The sequence below is a fragment of the Scyliorhinus torazame genome, chromosome 6 (genome assembly GCF_047496885.1).
Source record: "Scyliorhinus torazame isolate Kashiwa2021f chromosome 6, sScyTor2.1, whole genome shotgun sequence".
In the NCBI taxonomy this organism is placed as follows: Eukaryota; Metazoa; Chordata; class Chondrichthyes; order Carcharhiniformes; family Scyliorhinidae; genus Scyliorhinus; species Scyliorhinus torazame.
Genome location: NC_092712.1, coordinates 197136321 through 197161872, shown reverse-complemented (window position 1 = coordinate 197161872; position 25552 = coordinate 197136321). Strand labels below are relative to the sequence as shown.

Genomic DNA, 25552 nt, shown 5'->3' with positions numbered 1-25552 from the left:
TGAAAATGGCTGAGGGCTGGAATGGAGGTTGGACCTCTGGCCACCCCACTTGGCAGCCAGTTTTTTCCAGTCACACCTCTATTTGGTCCAGACTGGGACCATGAAAACCCGACCCTCGGTCTCAAGACACATAATTTAGACTCATGTTTCCATGTACTGCTGCAGACATTCTGCATTGTCTTAGGTGCCATTTTGGCAAATGTCAAGCCAAACGTTCTGTTCAGGTGGACTTCTTTTCCAATGCTCTCTGGCTGCTGATCCACTCCCCACCCCCCATGAATTCTAATTAATTCAAAACTCTATTGTATCCCAAATTGCACAAATCTCACCTATCCTCAAGCTTTTTTGACCTATACTGGTTCCTAGTCAGCAAATGTTTAAATTTTAAATGTTCATGGTTAAATTCCTTTACAGACTTAGTTGACCTTACCCTCCAACTCCCTCCCCCAGGCTCTCCTGTCTTCTGACACTGACCACTTGTGCATCCTTCAAACCCCCCACCCATTTGCCCCATCATTTATTTGTGGTAGCTTCAGCTGCACAGGTCCCATGCTTTACAATTCACTGCTACTCCATTCCTTTAAGGCCCTTCTTGAACATACTTTTTTAAACAAGCTGTTTGGCAACCCTCCTAATACCTCTTTCCTTGTCAATGTTCTTATCCCAGCTCTGTGAAATGCTTTAGTACAATTTTTCTACATTGAGGGTGCTATGTTAATGTTTACATGTTGATGTGGAAAAAAAATTCAAAGAAGAGCAGGGGAGTTACAATATCTTGGTCAACATCGATCTCTCAGCCAATATAATAATCTTTATTTGTGTCACAAGTAGGCTTACTGCAATGAAGTTACTGTGAAAACCCCTAGTTGCCACATTCCAGTGCCTGTTCTGGTACACTGAGGGAGAATTCAGAATGTCCAATTCACCTAACAAGCACGTCTTTCGGGACTTGTGGGAGGAAACCGAGCACCCGGAGGAAACCCATGCAGAGAACGTGCGGACTCCGCACAGACAGTGACCCAAGCTGGGGATCGAACCTGGGACCCTGGCATTGGGAAGCAACAGTGCTAACCACTGTGCTACCATGCTGCCCACGCACCAAAACAGATTATCTGATCATGTGTCCCATTGCAGTTTGTGGGATTTTGCTGTCGGAAATTGGCTGCCACATGTATCTCAAAATTAATTATTTGGCTCTGAAAAATTTTGGAACCTCCTGGGTCGAGGAAGAGACTAAGTGAATGCAAGTTCAATTATACAAATTCAAAACTGAGTTGCTACCGATCTGAAACAAAAGCAAAAAATGCTGAGAACCTTCAGCAGGTAGCTGGTAACTGCAGAAACGGACCAGTTCATGATTCAGGTGCAGATCCTACTTCAAAATCCTCCTATTTTAGCTTTGAATTTTGTCCAAAGATTTAAATCACTGTTTCCTACCCATAACTTCTCCAGCTGTAGGAGAAAGGGTGATCCTTCTGTTGTCATTAGCCAATGAGGATTAATGAGGCCCTGAATTCAACTACCCATGAAAAACAGCAACTTGGCAATTCTTTTGGTACATTTTTTTTATCGTGAATCTATTTGTCACTACAAAGATTATTACTGTAAAAATGCCCAAAAGGAACTGTTTCTCAGGACTGCAGAAGTTTCTAAACAATTTACATTTTTCATGTCTAAGATGTTTATTTATATCAGAATGATAATGTCAAAAGTACATGTGTTGATGAAATTCAGTCAACCATTTTCAAATCAAACTGAGGACAATGCAGTGTGGAGTCCAAGTAGAATTGGTTAGCCCCATCAATGTGTCTGATGTACTTGGCCTGTGGAAGGCAAATTGAAATGCATGTATGTTCTTAGGAATTTCAATTTTTTGGTCCTTTTGAAGGTTTTGGCACTTGTGAAGTTTCACCTTTAGATGCAGGAATTTTTTTCTGTCTCCTAGCAGCAGCTTTTTCCATCTTGAGCTGAAATACAGGATTGTGCATTAACTATCATAATAAATGTTATATTGCAACAACCATGGTAAAATCTATTATATTGCTATAATATAGAATATATTACTGTATTACTAACTATTGCCTTATCTAACTTTTGATAGGGCAATATTATAGGTTTAATCTTCACTTTACAAAATTTGTCATTTGACTTGCACCTGGAAGAAACCTTTTAGCACTTTCTACTTTGTGTAAAGTTGTAGGTGCAACATTTATACTACTTTTCATGGCACCTTTGGATATATTATAATCACCGTGTTTTACTCTTTAAGATCCAAATGGCAAAAAGTTCCTTTTTAATGATTACTGCATGGCTTTAGTTAGACATAAATTTGACAAAGCTAAGTATTGTATTTATTATATTGATATACTGTTTAGTTACTAGGTGAAGTGAAATAATTTAGAGAAAATGGTACATTCAAAATATGTAGTGCATAATAAAAAGATTGTTAAAATATGGTATTGCATCGTATTGCAGATGGCCAAGCGCCTGGATTCGGATGAAATATTTGATTCGCCAGCCAAGAAAAAAATAACTCTTGTGGATGTAAGAAGATCCTAATAAGGAGTTATCAGGATGGTTTTCATCACTCTGGATGAAACTCAAAAATGTTGGTGTGTTCAGGAGAAATTTAAATTATCATAAACTTTTAGCCACAAAGAGAGGACCTTTCAAACTCAAGTTTTCATCCTGAAACATAAATATAAAAGCTGATCATTGCCCAGAAAGCAAACTAGATCTGTCTCTAGAACCTGTAGGCTGGAAATATTTGGTGGATCACCTCCAGGTGGATTTTCCAGTTGCACACATAATGGTCAGGTCACTGACATCAACATATTGTTTATATCTGAAGTATTGTCCGAACAGGGAAGTAATATTTTCATTTAAACAATTAACCAGATGGACCACAGTCGGACAGAGAAGTTGTGAGCATATCTCTCTTTGCTGATTTATGGAGTACACTAACATTTGGTGTCTGACCACATGCACATTGAGCTTTTTTGAATATGAGGTTGGAGGTATTCTAAAGTTAGTATAACTACTGTGAGGCAGTGGTGCTTAATATACCAGATGAACTTGACCAGTCTCCATTTGCCATACATCCACTTTGCCTGTAGGTGAGCACCACCACACCCTATTACAACATACGTTACCACTGATAACTGTGGCTCGCACAGAATAGGCTGTTTCTCTACAAGCTTTCCCTGTGGCGGAACCCCCTATCAACAGGTTTGTTGAGGGAGGGCCTGTAAAATTCCCCAGGCGATCTTTTTGCCAACCACCCAGCCCCAACATGTCTGTAATTTTATGTGGATTAGGTGAGGGCTAGAGCCAATTATTGGCCATTTGAAGCCGATCTCTTGCCCAACTTCAATTTTGAGAGGCAGGGAGAAAACCTAAGGTCATCATGCTTGGGCCTTGGGTGAGAAGAGTTAGATGTGCCTCTCCCAATATCCCCCTTTTCACATCAGGCAACTCTCGACCAAGGTTTCCCCCCAATGGCTACTCCCTTCCACCTTGGGGCTTACCTCCCAACCATACCACAAGCTCCCCCCATACCCTCCACCTTGCCACCCTTACCTGGTCCTGGACTCTGGAACTTAGAATCTGGGGACTGCTTGTAGCCCTGGCCACTGCTGCCCCTGTAAGGAGCAAAAGTCCCATCTCCAGTGCTGGGGAGCTGCTGTGATTGGCAGGGATGCATTTCCCACTGACTGTTCGGGAGGCAGGGTAGGAAACCCTGGCATTCAAAAAATCCTGCCCTTGGTTTCTCTCTCATCTCTTTCAATGATTCCTATGAGCTCATCTTTACCATTAGAGCCACCATCTTTATCTTTAAACCCATTTTTTAAGAAAGTGTTTTTATTGGTATTTTCCAGTTTTTACAGGGTAACAGGTCAAGTGTGTTTGATATTTACAAATAGTCGTTTCTTATTTACACTGCTTTTTACATGTGGTTTCCCTCCATCCGCCTCTCACCCAACCCCCCCCCCCCCCCCCCCCCCCCCCGCCTTCCCCCCTCCTCTCCTTCCTTCGTTGGTGGCTTAGTATCCCTCTTAGTGTTGCCTTCTGCCTTTGGTGCCACACACTGCATTCTGTTTCTTTCTGTTGGGGTCTTTAGTTTATTCTCGTTGGTGGGGGGGGGCGGGGGAGAGAGAGGGGGGTTCTGCGTGGCTGCTCCCCTCCTCTCCTTTTTCCCCCTGTATACTAATCTGTGGCCCCGATGGGTTCCTTTTTCCCCTCCCCTCCTCTACATCTTTCTCTTGTGTGTGTCTTCCCTTGTCTTCCTCCCTCCCCACCCCTCTCTTTCCCGAGTCGCTGTTGACCTCAAACAGGTCTTGGAACAGGTTGATGAACGGTACCCAAACTTTCTTGAAGCCCTCCTCCGACCCTCGGATGGTGTACTTGATCTCCACCAGGTGGAGGAATTCCGAGAGGTCTGCCAGCCAATCTGCAGCCGTGGGTGGGGCTGCTTTCGCCAGCTGAGCAGGATTCTCCGGCGTGTGATTAGGGATGCAAAGGCTGGGGTGTCCGCCCTCTTCCTCATGTAGATCTGGCTGGTCCGGGGGGGGGGGGGGGGGGGAGGAGGAGTGCTGCTATGGCGAGGGCTCGGAGGGTCGTTCCCTTGCAGGAGGACTCCTCCAGCCTTACCCATTCTGTGTTTGGCTCTTGTATCCATCCCCTTACTCTCTCGGCTGTGGCTGCCCGGTGATAATACTGTTGATTCGGCACTGCTAGACCGCCCATGTTTTTCCTCCTTAGCAGTGTTGTCTTGGGGATTCTTGGGTTCTTGCAACCACCCACCCCCCAAACACACACAAATGTCATGATCATTTTGTACGTTCATTTTGATCATCTGCACCCTCCCTGCCAGGGAACCCAGGAGCGCATCACATCCCTGTAGGTCCTTTATAATTTCCTCTGCCAGGCTGGTCAGATTCCACTTGTGAATCCGTGTCCAGTCATGGGCTATCTGGATCCCCAGCTAATGGAATTTGTTTTGGGCTCGTTTGCATGGAAGTCCCTCCAGTTCTGTCCCGCCCCCTTTAGGATTCACTGGGAATGCCTCGCTCTTGCCCATTTGAGTTTGTAGCCCGAAAAGAGTTCAAACTCTTCCAGCAGTTGCGTGATTGCTTTGAGGACGTTCTGTGGGTCTGAAACGCAGATGAGTAGGTTGTCCGCATAGAGCAATACTCGATGCTCTCTGCCTCCCCTTTGATGCCTTTCCAGCTTGCCATTGTGAACAGAAGCGGGGATAGTGGACAACCCTGCCTTGTGCCCCTGTGTGGCTGGAAATATTCAGAGCTGGTGGTGTTGGTCCGAATGCTCGCCTTGGGGGCGTCGTACAGGAGTTTCGCCCACGAGGTGAACCCCGTCCCCAGCCCAAACCGCTCCAGTACGCCTATTAGGTACTTCCATTTGACTCTGTTGAAGGCCTTTTTTGCGTCTAGGGTGACGATCACCTCTGGTGTTCTCTCCCCGGAAGGGGTCATTATTATATTCAGCAGCTGCCTGATGTTCATAGTTAGTTGCCTACCCTTGACAAAGCCTGTCTGGTCCTCTGTGACCACCTCTGGTACGCAGTTCTCCAATCTCTTGGCCAGTACTTTCGCGAGTATCTTCACTTCTACACTGAGTAGCGCAATGGGTCAGTATGGTCCGTATTCCATCGGCTCCTTGTCTTTTTTGGATATCACAGATACCGTGGCCTGTGTTAACATAGGAGACAGGGTGCCCCTTGCTAGTGAGTCTGCAAACGTGTCCCTTAGGTGTGGGGCCAGGGCTGGTGCAAATTTCTTAAAGAAGTCCGTCGGGTCCCGGGTGCCTTCCTCGCCTGCATGGAGCTGATGCTCTCCATGGTCTTTCCCAGTCCCATTGGTGCTTCCAGCTTCCCCACCCCATCAATTGTCCCCTACGACTGGCATGTCCAGTCCATTGAGGAACCGTTTAATCCCCGCGACCCCGTTGGGGGGTTCGGAGGTATACCGCCTTCGGTAAAAGGTCTTGAATGCTCGGTTGACTTCGTTTTGCTCAGTTACCAGTCTGCCTCACCTGAGCCATCTCTCTCGTGGCTGCCTGCTTTCTCAGCTGGTGAGCCAGTAGGCGGCCAGTCTTGTCCCCTTGTTCATAGAAGGTCCCCAGTGTCTGGCAGAGTTGGTGCACTGCCTTCCTGGTGGATAGCTGGTCAATGTCCATCTGTGGCCTTTTCCTCTCCGCCAGAAGCTCTATGGTTGGGGCCTTGGAGTACTTTCTGTCGACCTTCAGAATGGAGTCAATCTCTCCTGGCCACTCTCTCTTCCCTGTCTCTGTGCTTTGTAGGCTATAACACACACGACTGCCTGGCAAAATTTGGTTCCAACTCCATCTTCAAGTTTGCTGATGACACGAGCATAGTGGGCCGGATCTCGAATAACGACGAGTAAGAATACAGGAGGGAGATAGAGAACCTAGTGGAGTGGTGAACAACAACAATCTATCCCTCTATGCCAGAAAAACTGAAGAGCTGGTCATTGACTTCAGGAAGCAAAGTATTGTACACACCCCTATCAGCATCAATGGAACCGAGGTGGAGATGGTTAACCTCTTCAAATTCCTAGGGGTGCACATCACCAAAAATCTGTCCTGGTCCACCCACGTCGACGCTACCACCAAGAAAGCACAACAATGCCTATACTTCCTCAGGAAACTAAGGAAATTCGGCATGTCCACATTGACTCATACCAACTTTTACAGATGCACCATAGAAAGCATCCTATCTGGCTGCATCACAGCCTGGTATGGCAACTGCTCGGCCCAAGACCGCAAGAAACTTCCGAGAGTTGTAAACACAGCCCAGTCTATCACACAAATCTGCCTCCCATCCATTGACTCCATCTACATCTCCCGCTGCCTGGGGAAAGCGGGCAGTATAATCAAAGACCCCTCCCACCTGGCTTACTCACTCTTTCAACTTCTTCCATCGGGCAGGAGATACAAAAGTCTGAGAACAAGCACGAACAGACTCAAAAACAGCTTCTCCCCCGCTGTTACCAGACTCCTCAATGACCCTCTTATGCACTGACCTGATGAATACCACACTCTTGTATGCTTCACCCGATGCCGGTGTCTATGTATTTACATTGTGTACCTTGTGTTGCCCTATTAAGTATTTTATTTTTATTTTATTTTCATGTACTTAATGATCTGTTTGAGCTCCTCGCAGAAAAATTCTTTTCACTGTACCTCAGTACACGTGACTTTAAACAAATCCATAAGCTCTCCCCTAATCACCGCCTTCAGTGCCTCCCAGAGCATGTAAGGTGAGATCTCCACCTCTGGTCATTTGTGATGTACTTGTCTGTGGCTTGTAATATTTTTTGGCAGAAGCCCTTACCGGCCAGTAGGTCCATGTCCAAACTCCACGTGGGGCGCTGGACATGGCCTGTCTCCAACCTCACATCCATGTAGTGTGGAGAGTGGTCGGAGATAACTATTGCGGAATATTCCGCTCCTGTGATCCCTGAAAGCGCCGCTTTCCCCACTGCAAAGAAGTCTACTCTTGAGTAAGCTTTGTGGACCGGTGAAAAGAACAAGAATTCCTTCTCACTGGGGTGTAGGAACCACCACGGGTCCACTGCCACCATCTGCTCCATGAACATCCCCAACTCCCGCTGCCATGTTCTCCTTTTCCCCGATCTGGGGTTCGATCGGTCCGTCAGCGAGTCCTGTACACCGTTAAAGTCGCCCCTATGATCAGTTAGTATCAACATCGGGGATTTCCGCCATGGCCTTTTTATGAAATCTGTGTTGCCCCAGTTGGGAGCGTACACATTTACCAGGACTACCGGTGCACCTTCCAGGACACCACTATCCATGATGTACCTGCCCCTGGGTCCGTAACCGTCCTTCTTGCCGTGAATATCGTCCTCTTGCTAATCAGTATGGAGACTCCCCTAGCCCTCGTCCCGTAACGTGAATGGTATGTCTGTCCCACTCAGCACTTTCTTACCCACAGTCGGTCCTTCTCCCTCAGGTCTGTCTTCTGCAGGAAGACTATGTCGGACTTTAAACATCTTAGGTGAGCGAAGGCTCTGGATCTTTTCACTGGGCCATTAAGTCCCCTGACATTCCAGGTGATAATCCTGGTGAGGTGGTCATCCGGGTCAATGGGCACGAGACCCCCTGTCTCTTCGACTCCGGGAGCACGGAGAGCTTCGTACACCCCGAAACAGTAAGGCGCTGCTCCCTGCGCATCTACCCCGCATCTCAAATGATCTCCCTCGCCTCCAGATCCCATTTGGTCCGGGGGTAATGTGTCGCGAACCTTGCTATACAGGGCGCTTAGTATGCCCTTTTTAAGCTGTATGTCCTCCCTCATCTCTGCGCCCCTCTACTGCTTGGACTGGACTTCCAATGCAGTCACCGAAGCCTGACCCGGAAGTTCGGCAGTCTTACTCCTCCTCACGGTATGTAGCCTCGCGACCCTTAAGGTCGCCCCCCCCCCCTCGCTCTTCGCGAACCTCACCCCGACTGTAAGCCCAGGAGCAGGCGGTACAGTGCACAAGATATGATTTTCATCAAGTCAGAGGTCCAGCGACTCTTGAGGGAGGGGATCATCGAGGCCAGCGACAGCCCCTGGAGAGCTCAAGTGGTGGTTGTCAGGACTGGGGAAAAGAACCGGATGGTGGTGGACTACAGCCAGACCATTAACCGGTTCACGCAAGTGGATGCGTACCCCCTCCCCCGCATTGTGGAGATGGTCAACCAGATCACGCAATACCGGGTTTTCTCTACGGTGGGTCTGAAGTTTGCCTACCACCAGCTCCCGATTTGCCCGGAAGATCGCCACTACACGGCTTTTGAAGCAGCCGGCCGACTCTTCCACTTCCTCAGGGTCCCTTTCGGCGTCACCAATGGGGTCTCGGTCTTCCAGAGAACGATGGACCGAATGGTGGACCAGTACGGGCTGCGGACTACATACCCGTACTTGGACAATGTCACCACCTGCGGCCATGACCAGCAGGACCACAACGCCAACCTTAAGAAGTTCCTCCAAACCGCCCAATCCCTCAACCTCACATATAACCGCACAACCCGGCTAGCCATACTCGGCTATGTCGTGGAAAACGGAGTCCCGGGGCCCGACCCCGACCGCATGCGCTCCCTCACAGAACTTCCCCTTCCCCACAGCCTCAAGGCCCTCAAACGGTGCCTGGGGCTTTTCTCATTCTACGCCCAGTGGGTCCCCAACGACGCGGACAAAGCCCGCCCACTTATTAAGACCACTACGTTTCCCCTGACGGCTGAGGCCCGCTTGGCCTTCAGCCGCATCAAGGCTGATATCACTAAGGCCGCCATGCACGCGGTGGACGAGTCCATCCCTTTTCAGGTAGAGAGTGATGCGTCAGACGTCGCCCTGGCTGCTACCCTCAACCAGGCGGGCAGGCCCGTAGCCGCCTTCTCTAGAACCCTCACTGTTTCTGAGATTTGACACTCCTCTGTCGAGAAGGCGGCGCAAGCCATTGTGGAAGCTGTGCGGCATTGGAGGCATTACCTAGCTGGTAGGAGGTTCACCCTCGTCACTGGCCAACGGTCGGTAGCCTTTATGTTTGACAATGCACAGCGGGGCAAGATTAAAAATGATAAGATCTTGAGATGGAGGATCGAACTCTCCGCCTACACTTACGATATTAAGTATCGTCCTGGGGAACTCAACGAGCCCTCAGATGCCCTGTCCCGCAGTACTTGCGCCGGCGCGCTGGAGGAACAACTGCGGGCCCTCCACAACGACCTCTGCCACCCGGGGATCTCCCGGCTTATGCATTTTATTAAGTCCTGCAACTGCCCTACTCCACCGAGGAGGTCAGAGCCATGACCAGGGATTGCCAAGTCTGCGCGGAGTGCAAACCGCACTTCTATCGGCCAGACAAGGCCCATCTGGTAAAGTCCTCCCGGCCCTTTGAACGCCTCAGTATCGACTTCAAGGGGCCACTCCTGTCCACCAACCGCAATCTGTACTTCCTGACCGTCATTGACGAGTACTCCAGCTTCCCTTTCGCTGTGCCTTGCCCCGACCTGACCTCGGCCACAGTAATAAAGGCCCTGCACAGCATCTTCACACTGTTCAGTTTCCCTGCATACATCCACAGTGACCGGGGCACATTATTTATGAGCAATGAGCTGCATTAGTACCTGCTCGGTAAGGGCATCGCCTCTAGCAGGACTACCAGCTGCAACCCGCAGGGCAACGGGCAGTTGTTGAGGGAGAACGCGACGGTATGGAAGGCCGTCCTTCTTGCCCTCCGGTCTAGAAGTCTCCCGGGGCTCCCCGCTGTCAGGAGGTCCTCCCCGACACGCTCCACTCCATTAGGTCGCTCCTCTGCACAGCCACGACTGAGATCCCTCACAACCGCTTGTTTGTCTTCCCCAGGAAGTCTATCTCCGGGGTCTCGCTTCCATTCTGGCTGACAACTCCGGGGCCTGTCCTTCTCCAGAGGCATGTGAGGAGCCATAAAACCGACCCCCTAGTCGAGAGGATCCAGCTGCTGCATGCAAACCCCCATTACGCCTACGTCGCGCACCCAGACGGATGGCAAGATACAGTCTCCCTACGGGACCTGGCGCCTGCTGGTTCCCCTGCCAACGCCCCCCCCCCCCCCCCCCCCCCGCATCCCAGCATCGCCTACCACCACCAACCGTGTCTCTTTCGCCCCCCTGGGGCTCCTGTGTCCTTCCGCGCCTACGCTGCCCCCCGTGCCTGCATTGCCCCCCCGTGCCTTCACAGCAGCCATCCGCACCCACCTGCCGACCACTACCCCGCAACCGTCTCCGACACGCCGGGCAGAAGCTCCGAACAACACGCTCTCCGAGTCCCCATCATCTACGACGTCCGTGCCTGCCGCACCGCCAGAGCTGAGGAGGTCTAAAAGGACGATCCGGACTCCGGATAGACTGGACATTTGACCCACGTCACCCCCGCAGGACTTTGTTTTTTTTAAAACAGGGGGTGAATGTGGTGAAATGTATTCACCAGGAGATGTGGTGCCTGTGTAACCTTGAACCTTTAAATTTTGAGCTGGAACCCCGGTGGGCTCCGCCACTAGCTCCACCCCCCCGGGACAGTATATAGTCCTGCGCCCAGTGGGTGGCGCTCATTTGTACAGAAGTCACTGGCAGGCTAGTTCTTAGTGTAATAAAGCCTTTGTTCACTTGTTCATATGGTCTCGCTGTGAATTGATGGTATATCAGGGGTGTTAAAGTAATGTGCTTTCTTCTGGTATGTGACCCCGAGCCTGGCCGCGAACAGCATACCGAAATGCACCCCGTTCTTGTACAGGGATGACTTTGCCTAGTTGAACTCAGCCCTTCGTTTTGCTAGATCTGCTGCAATGTCCTGGCAGATAGGGATTTTATATCCTTCCTAGGTGCTCGCTTTCGTCTGACGCGCCCACCGCAGGATTCTCTCGCGATCCTGACATCAGTGGAGCTTTGCAATGATTGTCCACGGCTGCAACCTTGGCTTTGGGTTTCAGCCTAAGCGACCTGTGCGCTCTGCTGAGCTCTAGGGGGTTGGGGAGGTTGTTTGTCCTGACTAAGTCGTCCAGCATCTAGGCGATGTAGCCCGGTGGATCCCTGCCCTCGATACCTTCCGGCAGGCCTGCAATCCGAATGTTCTGTTGTCGGGACCTGTCGGGGCTGTTTAACACAGGGCTAAATCACTGGCTTTGAAAGCAGACTAAGGCAGGCCAGCAGCACGGTTCAATTCCCGTACCAGCCTCCCCGAACAGGCGCCGGAATGTGGCGACTAGGGGCTTTTCACAGTAACTTCATTTGAAGCCTACTTGTGACAATAAGCGATTTTAATTTAATTTAATTTAATTAATTTTAATTAATTCTCCTGGTCCTCAACTTTCCCCGTTAAGTTCCCCTGGGCTGCCACCAACCTTTTCACTTCGGCTTCCAGGGCAACAATTCTGTCGTTCTGGTCCATCAAGGCCTTTTCCAGGTTGAAGATTGTCTTCTCCTGTGTCTCCACTTTATTCCCCAGCCCATGCATGGTGGCCATTGCGTCTGCCACCGCCACCTTGACCGCCACCTGGATTTCTGTCCTGATTACTCTTCCATGGCGGTCAGCACCTTCATGAGGAAGTTCTTCCATCCGTCTCTCGGTTGTGGGGGGAGGGGGGGTTGTTGGTCACCCTCTCTTGGGCAGCTGGGGCTCCTTCGCCTCATGGGTCCACCGCCTCGCCCACCTGCTGCTCGTGGCGTTTTCAGTCATTTCTACTGTCTTTTTGGCCCCTCGAGCTCCCGTTTGCCAGCATACTCTCGTGGTTGTTTTCTTCTCGTTGTTGAGGTAGTTTGGTCTTTGAATTTTGGGTAAAATTCCCCTTTTTGGTTCTGGTTTGGAGGAGAGCCACCTGATGTGCGTCCGCTTACCACATCACTGTCACCGGAAGTCCACTTTAATCCCATTTTCACTTAATTTCTGAGCATCCAACTTTCATTTCTAGTCTCCATGCTAGTTGTCTCTCCCTCTCCTTTTCAGTTCTGGACAGTACACTTTAGAAAGGATATATTGGCCTTGGAGAAAGTGGAGTATAGATATACTAGAATTTACTAGTGTAATAACCCTCAAGAGACCCACAGAGATGACCCAAGAGATCTCCCTGTGTGGCTCGTGGAATATGAGCTACCCTGCTGAGGGCCGGAGCCCCAGCAGCTGGGGCTCATGAATCTTGTACTTAAAAGCTGGCCCAGATTGGGACCAGGACAAACGTAGTCCCTGCTAGTAATTATGTGCTGTATGCCGTGTTACGGTCTTTACTTTTGTTTGCCAAATAAATCTTTGTTGTATCACCTTGTCGGGACACCTAAAGATTTTATACAGGCGATAAAGAATATCTATGGCTGCGATTCTGGAAGTCCGGGCCGCGATGAATTCCTCACCACAAGAACAAGGTCAGAACAAGTTTGAAATTGACGTTTTTTGGGAGACTTAAAGCTTTTGGTGTAGGTGTCGGAGATTGGGCCCAGTATGCCGAACGGATGCAGTATTTCTTTCAGGCAAATTCAATTGTAGGAGACAACCGACAAAAGGTAATACCCCTGATCGCCTGTGTAGCCCCAAATTTTAGTATGATCAAAAGACTTACCTAACCGGCCATTCACAGACCTTTGATGATCAGGAGCACTTATTGCAGACCATTACGACCCCAAGCCGTCAGTGATAGCGCAGAGGTACCGGTTCAACATGGCTTAACGAACCACTGGGACATCAGTTACGGAATTCATGTCATGCCTACACAAGCTGGCTGAGCACTGCGACTATGGGCTATCCCTTCCAGAGATGTTGCGAGACCACCTTGTGTGTGGCCTAAACAACAGTCTTTACTCAACGTAATTTGTGGGCAGAACCTTATTTGGACCTAATAAGGGTCATAGAATTATCCCTCTCGCATGAATAAGCAGAAAACGGAGTTCAGGAAGTACAGGGCTCAATGGATATGGAGGTAAATAGCACATGGTCACCCCCCCCCCAATCCCTGTGAATGAGACCCCTCAAGAGCAGAGCCTATGGGACCCAGTCGCCACCCGACAACGTCAGACCCATTTGCCAAGAGCCAGGGCAGCCCGATGAGACACCTCCCCTGAGCCCCAGGAGGTAGACTCACAACAGTGCTGCACTTGTGGTTGCAGGAACCGTGGGGGCTGGGAATGCCAGAACTGTCAGCCAGCACGTCGCCCTGGTTTGGTGACACAACTACTCAGAGCTGTGGCCTTACACTTAACACAACCTGATGAGGATGACTGCATGCAACTAAATCACGGCACCAAATGTAGCCCCCATCAAGATCACTGTTCAGGTAAACGGCCACCCACTAGAGATGGAAATGGACACATGGGTCACTGTCTCGGTCATTAGACAACAAACGTACCAGAAAGTCCATACAGGGATCCAAAACCTGAGCATAAGGAACACTAAGGCAAGATTGGTGACATATACCGGAGAGCCATTACCCATCTTTACAACAACGACAATTCTGGTTGCCAATGGGCAGCAATCAGTTCGCCTGCCACTGATAGTGATTCAGGGGCCTGGACCCAGTCTGTTGGGCCATGAGTCTCCGCCTAGACTGGCAGTAAATGTTTTTACTGGGTACAGGCGGTTTGTGTGAGGCCCTGGGAAAATGCCCAGAAGGTTTCCAAGATGGCTTGGGGAAAACAAAGAAAGCCACGGTAAAAGTTTAGTGGACCCAGAAACCTAACCCAAGTATTTTAGGGCCCACCCAGTTCCATATGGCCTACTGTCGATGTGTGGGCAACAAGCTCAGCCAGCTGGAGGACTTGGTGATTATTGCCCAGTCCAGTTTGCGGAGTAGGCAGCACCTGTGGTCCCAGTGTTGAAGCCAAACAAGGCCGTCCACCTGTGCGCTAATTATAAAATGATGGCGAACAAGGCTTTCCAGTTGGATGGATACCCAACGCGTTGCATGGAGAACCTTTATGTGAAGTTGGCTGGGGGTCATTCTTCCTCCAAATGAGACGTGGGCCACGTGCACCTCCAATTGGAGTTGAATCTGGCATCCAGGAAATATAAGACCATCAATACCCATAGGGGACAGTATGAATATGCCAGGCTCCAATTTGGAGTATCATCCGCCTGTGCGCACTTCCAGCAGGTTTAGAGAGCCTCCTTCAAGGGCTCCCAAGCATGTCAGTCAACGTATTGATTATGGAAACCACCAAGAAGGAACTCTAGATAAATTAGGGGAACTCCTCCGCGGTTTCTCAGACGCAGGTGTCCACCTGAAAAGTGGCAAGAGAATTTTCCAAGTGAAAGAGGACACATACCTGGGGTACTGCATAGGCAAGAATGGTTTACACCTGGTGGAGGAGAAGGTTCGAGCTAGCAAGCAGGATCCACGCCAGAGAATATGGAAAAGTTAAAGTCATTCCAGGGCTCATAAATTATTATGAAAAGTTCAGTCCCAATCTTGCGACCATAATGGCACCATTACATGCGCACAAAGAAACATCAGAAGTGGGCATGGAGGGCGCCATAAGAGGAAGCATTTGCCTAAGTAAAACAACCAATGCTGTCCTCCAAGCTGCAAACACATTACAACCCTTCCAGACCGCTCCTAATCACATGCGATGCCTCCCCATTTGGCATTGGGGTGGTGTTCTCTCATCGGCTGGATGACAGGACAGAGAGATCGATTGTCTGTGCATTGAGACCCTTGGCTGATGCAGAGCGCACAAACGTTCAGATTGAAAAGGAAAGACTGGCTGTGATTTTGCGGTCAAAACGTTCCAGCAATACGTGTATGGGTGACACTTTGCAATCATCACGGACCCAAACCGCTACTCAAACTCTTCAAAAAGAACAAGGCAATGCCATTGATAATGCGGCCAGGATCCAGAGATGGGCATTTTTGCTGGCGGTGTATGAGTATGCCTTTGAGTATTGCCCAGGCGTGCAGACTGCACATGCAGATGCCCTGAGCCGACTCCCATTGCCGACACGTCCCTCCCATCCCCACCAGTGGTGGACAAAGTCATGTTGCCGCTAAATGTTACAGACACGTTGCCTGTTACAGCCTCACAAGTTCATGTGTGGACGCAAAAGGACCTTACGTTGGCAAAGTTGCACCACATTGCCCTATATGGGAGACTACCGGGGGAACTGCTTGAAGAACTGCGGGTTTTCACAACCAAGGAACAGGAGCTTAGCAATGAAGATGGCATTCTCCTGTGGGGAGTCTGTGTACTAGTCCCGAGGCAAGGTAGGAAAGCCATCCTGTAGGACCTGCACAATGGACAAAGGGGATGTCCAAACTGAAGATGCTCGCCAGGAGCTATGTATGGTGGCTAGGTGACATTGAGAGGTTTGTGCAGCAATGTAAGACGTGCCTTCCTTGTAACCTTCGTTGTATAACCGTCTTGAGATTCCTGAAGATTTTAGAAAGAGAAAACCAGTCAATACCAACTGCGTGGGTTCAATTCCCATACCAGCTAAGTTTGTCCGTGAAGGCCCTGCTTTCTCAACTTTGCCCCTCACCTGAGGTGTGATGAACCTCAGGTTAAATCATCACTAGTCAGCTCTCTCTCAAAAGCTGAGAGCAACCTATGGTCCTCGGGACCTACGGTGTTTTTCACAGAAATATATTACAACCTATGTTGCCCTGCACAATAGGCAAGTCATCAATAAAAGCTCTAGATGACAAGGAGTACTCTGAAACTAAACTTCCAATGGCACTCCTGGATTGCAATGAAACATCTTCGAGATCGATGGCTACCAGTGACTCCTTTAAAGTTTTAAAAATATGAATCCAGATTATGGTTTCATGTTTCAGGGGCCTTAGGTTCAAGAATGGGTGGACTTATTCTAACTTTTTAGCAAAGTCCCTTCATGTCTCTCAGAAATCAGTTTGTAAGAAGCGTAGACTATTTAGTCCCTCAGGTTTATTCCTTCACTCAATGAGATTACGGCTGAACTGCAACCAAATTCCACATAGGGCAAGATATCCTGGTACGGCGCCCCCTATCAGGATTGTCCAGTCCTGCTGAAAGTCAATGAACTTTTAGTTGGGCAGCCGATTCTCCTGCAACGGGCCCCACCACGACAGGGCCAGACAATCCTGGGCACAGTCACCTTTGTCCCATATCCCTGAATACCTTTAGCTAACAAAATCCACCCAATTTTATATTTAAAATTAACAATTGGTTTAACATCAATTACTGTTTTTGGAAGGAAGTTCCAAACTTGTACCACCCTTGCATGTGGAAATGTTTCCTAACTTCATTTCAAAAAATCTGGATTTAATTTTTCCCTCGTCCTAGTATCCTTAGCCAACGGAAATAGTTTATCTTGATTGATGCTAGCAGTTCCCCTTAATAGCTCAAAATCTTTGATCAAATTATCTTTAAATCTTCTAAATTCCAGCAAATAAAATCCTAGTTTGCATAGTCTCTGCTTGTAGTTTAACTCTTGGAGTCAGGTATCTTCCAGGAAATCTATACTGCACTTCCTCCAAGGCCAATATCCTTTCTAAGGTGTATTGCCCAGAACTAAACACAGTACACCAGGTGTGGTTTTTATATAGTTGCAGTATGAATTCTACTCTTCTTTATTCTTGGGAAGAATTTTTTTATTTTTCTACTAAGTGGTAACACAGGCAGGAAAACCGGTGTGCTGATTGGCTCTCTGCAGCCGGCTTTTTGCACCATGAGCGGAATTCTTCTGCAGCCGATGCTGGAATCAGGAAACACGATTGGGTGGTGAATCGGTTCCAATGCCAAAATTGCGGCGGGCGCCAATTTCAGGCCAAATCGCAATTCTCCGTCGCCATGTGTGACTCGTGGGTGCTGCCATCTCGATTCCATCTTGTGCTCCACCTGCCACGCGCGACCTATGGGGGCTGCCATCTTTGACACCATCTCCGATGCCGCCTGCCACGCGCGACCCATGGGGGCCGCCATCTTGGGACCACTCCACAGCCTCCCGGGAGCCCTGCTTACCCGGTCGAACGCTGGGCGCCGCCACCTCCGACCGGCCTACCCATCACCTTCCAAAGCTCGCCTCCATCACGCTCGACCAGTCCCGGCCTCATCACCTCACAAAGTCTACGATGACCGTCCGGATCAACGGGCACGAGACGGCCTGCCTTTTCGACTCCAGGAGCACAGACCGCTTTATACACCCAGATACGGTAAGACGCTGCTCCCTCCCAATGTTACCCCCGACCCAGAAAATCTCCCTGGCTTCCGGATCACATGCAGTAGAAATCCGGGGTACTGCGTCGCGACCCTTACTGTACAAGGCGTAGAGTACACTAACTTTAAGCTCTACGTCCTTCCCCATCTCTGCGCTGCCCTATTACTGGGGCTCGACTTCCAGTGCCACCTCCAAAGCCTTACTTTAAAGTTTGGTGGACCCCTGCCCCCCCTCACCGTCTGTAGCCTCGCGACTCTTAAGGTCGCCCCACCCTCCCTCTTCATTAACCTCACCCCGGACTGTAAGCCCGTCGCTACTAGGAGCAGACGATACAGTGCCCGGGACAGAGCCTTTATCAGGTTGGAGGTCCAGCGACTCCTACGAGAGGGGATCATTGAGGCTAGTACCAGCCCTTGGAGAGCCCAAGTGGTGGTCGTCAAGACTGGGGAGAAGCACCGGATGGTCATCGACTGCAGTCAGACCATCAACTGGTACACGCAGCTCGATATCCCCGCATATCTGACATGGTCAACCAGATTGCGCAGTATCGAGTCTTCTCCACAGTTGACTTGAAGTCCGCATACCACCAGCTCCCTATCCGCCCGGAGGATTGCCAATACACTGCCTTCGAGGCAGATGGCCGCCTCTACCACTTCCTTAGGGTTCCCTTCGGCGTCACCAATGGGGTCTCGGTCTTCCAACGAGAAATGGAACGAATGATTGACCAGTACGGGCTGCGGGCCACATCCCCGTACTTAGATAATGTCACTATCTGTGGCCATGACCAGCAGGACCATGACGAAAACCTCCGGCACTTCCTCCACACCGCTAAACTCCTGAACCTCACAATAAGGAAAAATGCGTTTTCCGCACAACCCGCCGAGCCATCCTTGCCTACATTGTGGAAAACGGAGTCCTAGGGCCCGACCCCGACCGCATGCGCCCCCTCCTGGAACTCCTCCTCCCCCACTGCCCCAAGGCCCTGAAGAGGATCCTTCTGCACTGTAAATTCTATGAAATCTATGAGATGCCTGGGGTTCTTATCTTACTGTGCCCAGTGGGTCCCCAGTTATGCGGACAAGGCCCGCCCACTTATTAAATCCACCCTTTTTCCCCTGACGGCCTGGCCTACCTGGCCTTCAACCGCATCAAGAAGGTATTGCCAAAGCCGCGATGCACGAGTCCATTCCGTTCCAGGTGGAGAGCGATGTGTCGGGCTTTGCTCAGGCCGCTACCCTCAACCAGGTGGGCAGGCCCGTGGCTTTCTTCTCCCGTATCCTCCATGTCTCCGAAATTCGACACTCCTCCGTCGAAAAGGAAGCCCAAGCCATTGTAGAAGCTGTGCGACATTGGAGGCATTACCTGACCGGCAGGCAATTCACTCTCCTTTTTTAAAAAATTGGCATTTCTCATATACACATCACATTTTTCTCGCCTGCGCTAATTTCCTTTATTATACAGAGGTTTAGTTTGTCCTTCGTTTAACTGACCCTACGTGCCTTTCATTGCCCTCTGGATCGGTCTATGGCCCTCCCCCCCCCCCCCACCCCGGCTGTGCTTTTATTTTATTTTCCGGACAGAGTGGAATCATCTCTTGTGGTTTCCCTGCCCACCCGGCGCGCCCCCCCCCCCCCCCCCCCCCCCTACGCCCCCGGGTTGCGCAGTCTTTTGGTAACTCATCTATCTTGGTGTTTAAAAAAAACAAAAACATTCTTATTAGGTTACTCCTCATTGTTGGCCTCGAACAGGTTTTGGAACCGACCGACAAACTGCCCCCAAGTATGCAGGAAGCCTTCCTCTGACCTTCGGATGGCGTACTTAATCTTCTCCAGGTGGAGAAATTCCGAGAGGTCAGCAAGCCAGTCTGCAGCTGTGGGTGGTGCTGCCGATCGCCAGCGAGCAGGATTCTCCGGCGTGCGGTTAGGGAAGCGAAAGCAAGGCCGTTGGCCCCCTTCCCCATGTGTAGCTCTGGCTGCTCCGATACCCCGAAGATTGCCACTATTGGGTATGGCTTCACCCTCACCTCCACAACCTTGGACATTGCCTCGGAGAAGGCTGTCCAGGACCCAGCAAGCTTGGGGCAAGCCCAAAGCATGTGGGTGTGGTTGGCCGGGCCCCTCTGGCACCGTTCACATTTGTCCTCCACCTCCGGGAAGAACCTGCTCATTTGTGTTCTGGTTAGGTGCGCTCTGTGCACCGCTTTGAGCTGCATTAGGCTTAGCCTTGCGCAGGAGGAGGTGGAGTTCACCCTGCTCAGTGCTTCGCTCCAGAGTCCCCATCCTACCTCTGTCCCATTTTTGTCTGATCTTGTCCAGTGGAGTCCGGGCTCTGTCCAGTAGCTGTCCGTATATTTTCCCACATAGTCCCCCCTTCCCTTTGCTTGTGCCTATCAGGTCCTCTAGTAGTGTGGTTTCTGGGCCTACTGTCTCTTTGCGGAAATGTGTTTCATTTGGAGGTATCTCATTTCCTGTCCTTTTGCTAGTTTCCACTTCCTCGTCAGTTCATCTAGTGTCGCCAGTCTGTGCCCGACGTAGAAGTCCCCGACCGTCAATGTGCCCCCGTCCCGCCTCCATCTTTTGAAGGTGGTAGCATGGCTGGGGGGAATCTGTGATTGCCGCAAATGGGGGCCATGGGGGACATTTTAGTTATCCCGAAGTGCTGTCTCAACTGGGTCCATGTTCTCAGCGTGGCCGCTACCACTGGGCTTGTTGTGTATCTTGTTGAGGGGGATGGGAGTGCTGCTGTAGCCAGGGCCTGGAGGGTCGTTCCTTTACAGGATGCCTCCTCCATTTGTATCCAATCTGTGTCGGGTTCTTGTACCCATCCCCTCACTCTTTCTGCCGTTGCTGCCCAGTGGTAGTATTGTAGGTTTGGTAAGGCCAAGCCACCTTTGATTTTCCTTCTGTGCAGTGTCTGTTTGGAAATTCTCGGGTTCTTACCCCCCCACACAAACGCCATGATTAGACTGTCTACGTTTTGGAATAAGGCCGTGGGGATGAAGATCAGGATGGATCTAAACAGGAAGAGGAACCTTGGCAGTACGTTCATCTTGATCGTCTGCACTCTCCCTGTCAGGGAGTGTGGGAGTGAGCCCCACCTTTGAAGGTCTCTTCTTACTTCCTCCACCAGGCTGGTCAGGTTCCACTTGTGGATCTGTGTCCAGTCTCTGGCTATTTGGATCCCCAGGTAACGGAATCTGTTCTGGGCTGTTTTGAACGGGAGCCCCTCCAGCTCTCTCCCTCCCCCTTTTGGGTTCACTGGGAATGTCTCGCTTTTGCCCAGGTTAAGTTTGTAGCCCGAGAAGGTTCCAAACTCTTTCAGCATTTGCAGTATTGCCTTCAGTCCCTCCTGTGGCTTCAAGACATAGAGGAGCAGGTCATCTGCATAGAGTGAGACTGCTCTCTGTCTCCTCTCCGGATTCCCTTCCAGCTTTTGGCATCCCGCAGGGCTATCGCCAGGGGTTCGATGGCTAGCGCGAACAAAAGTGGGGACAGGGGGCAGCCCTGTCTTGTTCCTCTCTGCAGCTCGAAGAATTTAGAGCTGGTGGTGTTAGTTCGGACGCTCGCTTTGGGAGCATTGTACAGGAGCCTCACCCAGGCGGTGAACCCTGTTCCAGTACCTCGAGGAGGTATTTCCATTCGACTCTGTCGAAGGCCTTTTCTGCGTCCAGGGAGACGATCACCTCTGGTGTTCTCTCCCCAGAGGGGGTCATTATTACGTTCAGCAGCCGCCTGATGTTAACTGTGAGCTGCCTACCCTTGACAAAGCCCGTTTGGTCCTCTGCGACCACCTCTGGTATACAGCCCTCCAGCCTTTTGGCCAGGACCTTTGCGAGTATTTTCGCATCCACGTTCAGCAGTGAAATGGGTCTGTATGATCCGCATTCAGTCCGGTCTTTATCTTTTTTGGTTATCAGTGAAATTGTGGCCTGCGCTAGCGTTGGGGACAGGGTGCCCCTTGCCAGTGAGTCCGCGAACATGTCCCTTAGGTGTGGGGCCAGGACTGGTGCAAAGTGTTTGTAGAAGTCCGCCGGGAACCCATCGGGTCCCGGTGCCTTCGCCGCCTGCATGGAGCTGATGCTCTCCATTATTTCTCCCAGGTCTATTGGTGCTTCCAGCTTCGCCCGTCTGTCTTCCCCCACAACTAGTAGTTCCAGTCCGTCTAGGAACAGTTCCGTTCCCATTGCGGGGCTCGGAGGTGTACGGTCCCCGGTAGAAGGTCTCAAATGCCCAATTGACCTCCTTTGGTTCTGTTACCAGTCTGCCTTTGCTCTCCTTTACCTGCGCTATTTCCCTTGTGGCTGCCTGCTTTCGCAGCTGGTGAGCCAATAGGCAGCCAGCCTTGTCACGTGTTTGTAGAAGGTCCCCCATGTCTGACGGAGCTGGTACACTGCTTTCCTAGTGGATAGCAGGTTAAAGTCCATTTGCAGCTTTTTTCTCTCCGCCAGCAGCTCTACGGTCGGGGCCTCGGAGTATTTTCTGTCGACTTCTAGTCTTCGATGGAGTCCACCACTTGTTGCCTGGCCATCCTCTCTTCCCTATATCTGCTTGCCTTGTAGGCTATGATCTCTCCTCTAATCACGGCCTTCAGTGCCTCCCAGAACGTGGAGGGTGAGACCTCCCTGTTTTGGTTGTTACTCACGTAGTCGCCTATGGCCTGCGATGTTTTCTGACAGAAGGCCTTGTCGGCCAGGAGATCCGTGTCCAGCCTCCATGTGGGGTGCTGGGCACGGCCTGTCTCCAACCTCACATCCATATAGTGTGGTGCGTGGTCAGAGATAACGATCGCGGAGTACTCCGTTCCCATGATCCCTGGAAGCACCGATTTTCCCCACTGCAAAGAAGTCGATACGGGTGTAAACCTTGTGGACCTGTGAGAAGTATGAAAATTCCTTCTCTCCCGGGTGCAGGAACCTCCATGGGTCCACCGCCCCCATCTGCTCCATAAATGCTATGCCAGTCTTTTTCCCTGCTCTGGGGTTTGATCGGTCGGTCAGTGGGTCCTGTTTACAGTTGAAGCCGCCCCCCCTTGATCAGTCGGTGTGTGTCAAGGTCGGGGATATCTGCCATGGTCTTCTTTATGAATTCTGTGTCGTCCCAGTTGGGAGTGTACACATTTACCAGTACGACCGGTGCCCCTTCCAGGACACCGCTGACCATGACGTACCGTCCCCCTGGGTCCGTAACTGTCTTGGTTTCCGTAAACCTTGTCCTCTTACTAATTAATATTGCTACTCCCCTAGCCCTCATCCCGTAGCATGAGTGGTATGTCCGTCCCACCCAGCACTTCCTTACCAGCAGTCGGTCCTTCTCCCTCAGGTGCGTCTCTTGTAGGTAGATTATGTCTGATTTTCGGCTTCTTAGGTGGGTGAAGACTCTGGATCTTTTGACCGGGCCGTTGAGTCCCCTTACGTTCCAGGTGACAATCCTGGTGGGGGGGTTTTAACCCCCTGGTCCTGCGGGGTCACCCATACTTACTTGGTGGACGCGCCCCTGCCCTTCGGGGTTTCCCTTCGTTAGGGGGCCGTACAAAATGGCCGCGGTCACCGCTCTCACCATGAGATCGGGCCCCAGGGCTCCGGGGTTTCCTTTTGTCCAGGAGGCACCCATCATGGCCACCAGCTGTGCGTACGCCACGTGGCTGCGCCCCTGGACTCCAGGATCTCCCTTCGTCCTGAAGCCCTCCCGAGTGGCTGTTTGTGGCACCATCTTGGTTCCTCACCCTGCTCCATGCCTGCCGAGGCCTGTATTCATGCTGCTTATCTTCCTCACCCTTCCCTTTGCTTCTCTTTTGTTCTGCGCTCTCCCCCCGACTCCTCTCCCCCCCCCCTTAGTCCCTGTTCCTCTGTCTCCCGTCCCCCCCGTGTTCTTCCCCCCCTTCTGCCCCCCTCCCCTTCTCTTTGTGCCAGGCGCTCCCTCTCCCCTGAGAAGCACGCTGCGGCCCTCCTTTCTTCCTGCCCTCCCGTGTTAGCCCTCCTCGCTAGCACGGTGGCCCCTCTCCCAGCACTTGCCCTGCTCTGATCCTGTTTTACCTTCCTTTTGCTAGCCCTTGTCTCGCCCTCCGTGCTGCCTTTTTCACCCTCATTCACCTTGCTTCGCTTCCCCCCATTGCATTGAGAGGTGGAACGAGCCCGGGAATGAGTCAGCACGGTGCCGCACAGTGCACCAAACACGGGTGTACAGTCCGTGATCGTATTGTCTCTGTTTGGGGTCTGCCCGCTGTTCTTTGTTCCGATTCTTCCTGTCTTTTCCATCCCCGTCGCTTTCATGATGGCCGTTGTGGCCGTCCCTCCCCCAGTTTGTTCGCTCTAACAAACTCCTCCGCTGCTGCTGGGGTGTTAAAAAACAGCTCCGTCCCCTCAAATGTTACCCAGAGTTTGGCTGGGAATAACACCCCAAATTTCACATTACTTTTGTGCAGTGCTGATTTGGCCCTGTTGAATTCAGCCATTCTTTTGGCCAGGTCCGCCCCAATGTCCTGGTACACCCTTATGGTCTTCCCTTCCCACGTGCTCGCTTTCGTCTGCCGGGCCCACTTTAGGATTTATTCCCTGTCTTGGAACCTTCACGATAAGCTGCTCCCCGGCTTTGGGCCTGGGTCGGAGTGACCAGTGCGCCCTGTCGATTTCTGGGGGGTTTGGAAACTTCTCCCTTCCCACTAGCTTGCCCAGCATTTGGGTGACATAGCCTGTTAGATCTCTGCCCTGCATCCCCTCTGGCAGACCCACTATTTTAACATTCTGCCGTCTAGACCTATTTTCCTGGTCCTCCACTTTCCCTCTTAGGCTTCCCTGGGTCGTTACCAACCTTTTCACCTCGGTTTTCTGAGTTACCATCCTGTCGCTCTGGTCCGAGGCGGCCCTCTCCAACTCCTGAATAGTTTTCTCCTGCACCTCCACCTTCCTTTCCAGGCCGTTGATGGTTCGCTGCATTTTTTCTGTTGTCTCCGCCAGCATCTCCTTCATCATTGTGTGGAGCTCTGTCCTGAGTGCCTCCCTCATGGCATTTATCTCCGTTTTTACCTCCTCCTTTATGGCGTTTATTTCCGTTTTCAGCACACTTCTCCATTCCTCCCACTGGGGGGAATGGGATGGTCGCCACGTCCTGTTCCTCCGCTGCTTGGCTCGCCAGCTTTTCCGCTTCCTGATTCGCCTGAACCTCCGCCTCGCCCCGCGGGGTCGTCTGCCTGCGCGGCCGCAGCTCCTGCTTTTTTCCTTCGCTGCTGTTCCTTCGTACATCTCGCCGTCCCCCCAATTTATTATTTGAAGACATATTTCTATCTGTGCCTTTCTCTTTTTTTCCTGGGTTTTGGTGCGAAAAAGAAATTCTTTTTTTTTTTGTTTCCCCCCCCCAAAGAAAAAAAACCCCAAGGGTTTTTTTTTCTCCTTTTAAAAACAATTTTTTTAAAATAAAAAGGGATTTTTTTTTTTTTGAAGTTTTTTTTCCCTTTAAAAAAAGTTCTTTTTTTTTAATTTGCAGGAGAGGAACAAGGAAGGCTGAATTTTAAAATTCTTATTTTGTTCTTGTGATCCTCTCGGTGCTCCGACTTTCAGGCCGTTTCTGAGCGATCCCCACTCCTCCACGTGCAGCTCACCGGGACCAGTCTCTCCTTTTTTTTTCTCTCCCTCTCCAGCTCCGTGGATAGAAGCTTTGGCGCTTGGGCAGGGCCGAATTCGCGGGGCCTAATGAATTTTTTAAAAAAAATTCCCCGGGGAAACCCCGCCACAAAAGATTTTGTGGCTGTGCGGGAGCGTCTTTGCTGCTGCCGCTCCGTTCGCGATCGCCGCCGGAACTCCTCTTCGCGATTCACTCTCCTCACTGACCAACGGTTGGTTGCCTTCATGTTTAACAATACACA

At 50.9% G+C, this 25552-nt stretch overlaps 1 protein-coding gene across 4 annotated transcripts in view; it reads right to left on the bottom strand.

Annotated features, from left to right (window-relative positions):
* Positions 1–789: 789 nt before the first annotated feature.
* fam221a (family with sequence similarity 221 member A) overlaps positions 790–25552 on the bottom strand; it is a 202511-nt gene continuing 177748 nt past the window's right edge. For all 4 annotated transcript variants that reach the window (XM_072509263.1, XM_072509266.1, XM_072509264.1 and 1 more), the window contains one exon: positions 790–1967. In XM_072509263.1, coding sequence (XP_072365364.1) covers positions 1866–1967 — 102 coding nt within the window. In that variant the 3' untranslated portion in view covers positions 790–1865. The remainder of the gene's footprint in view (positions 1968–25552) is intronic.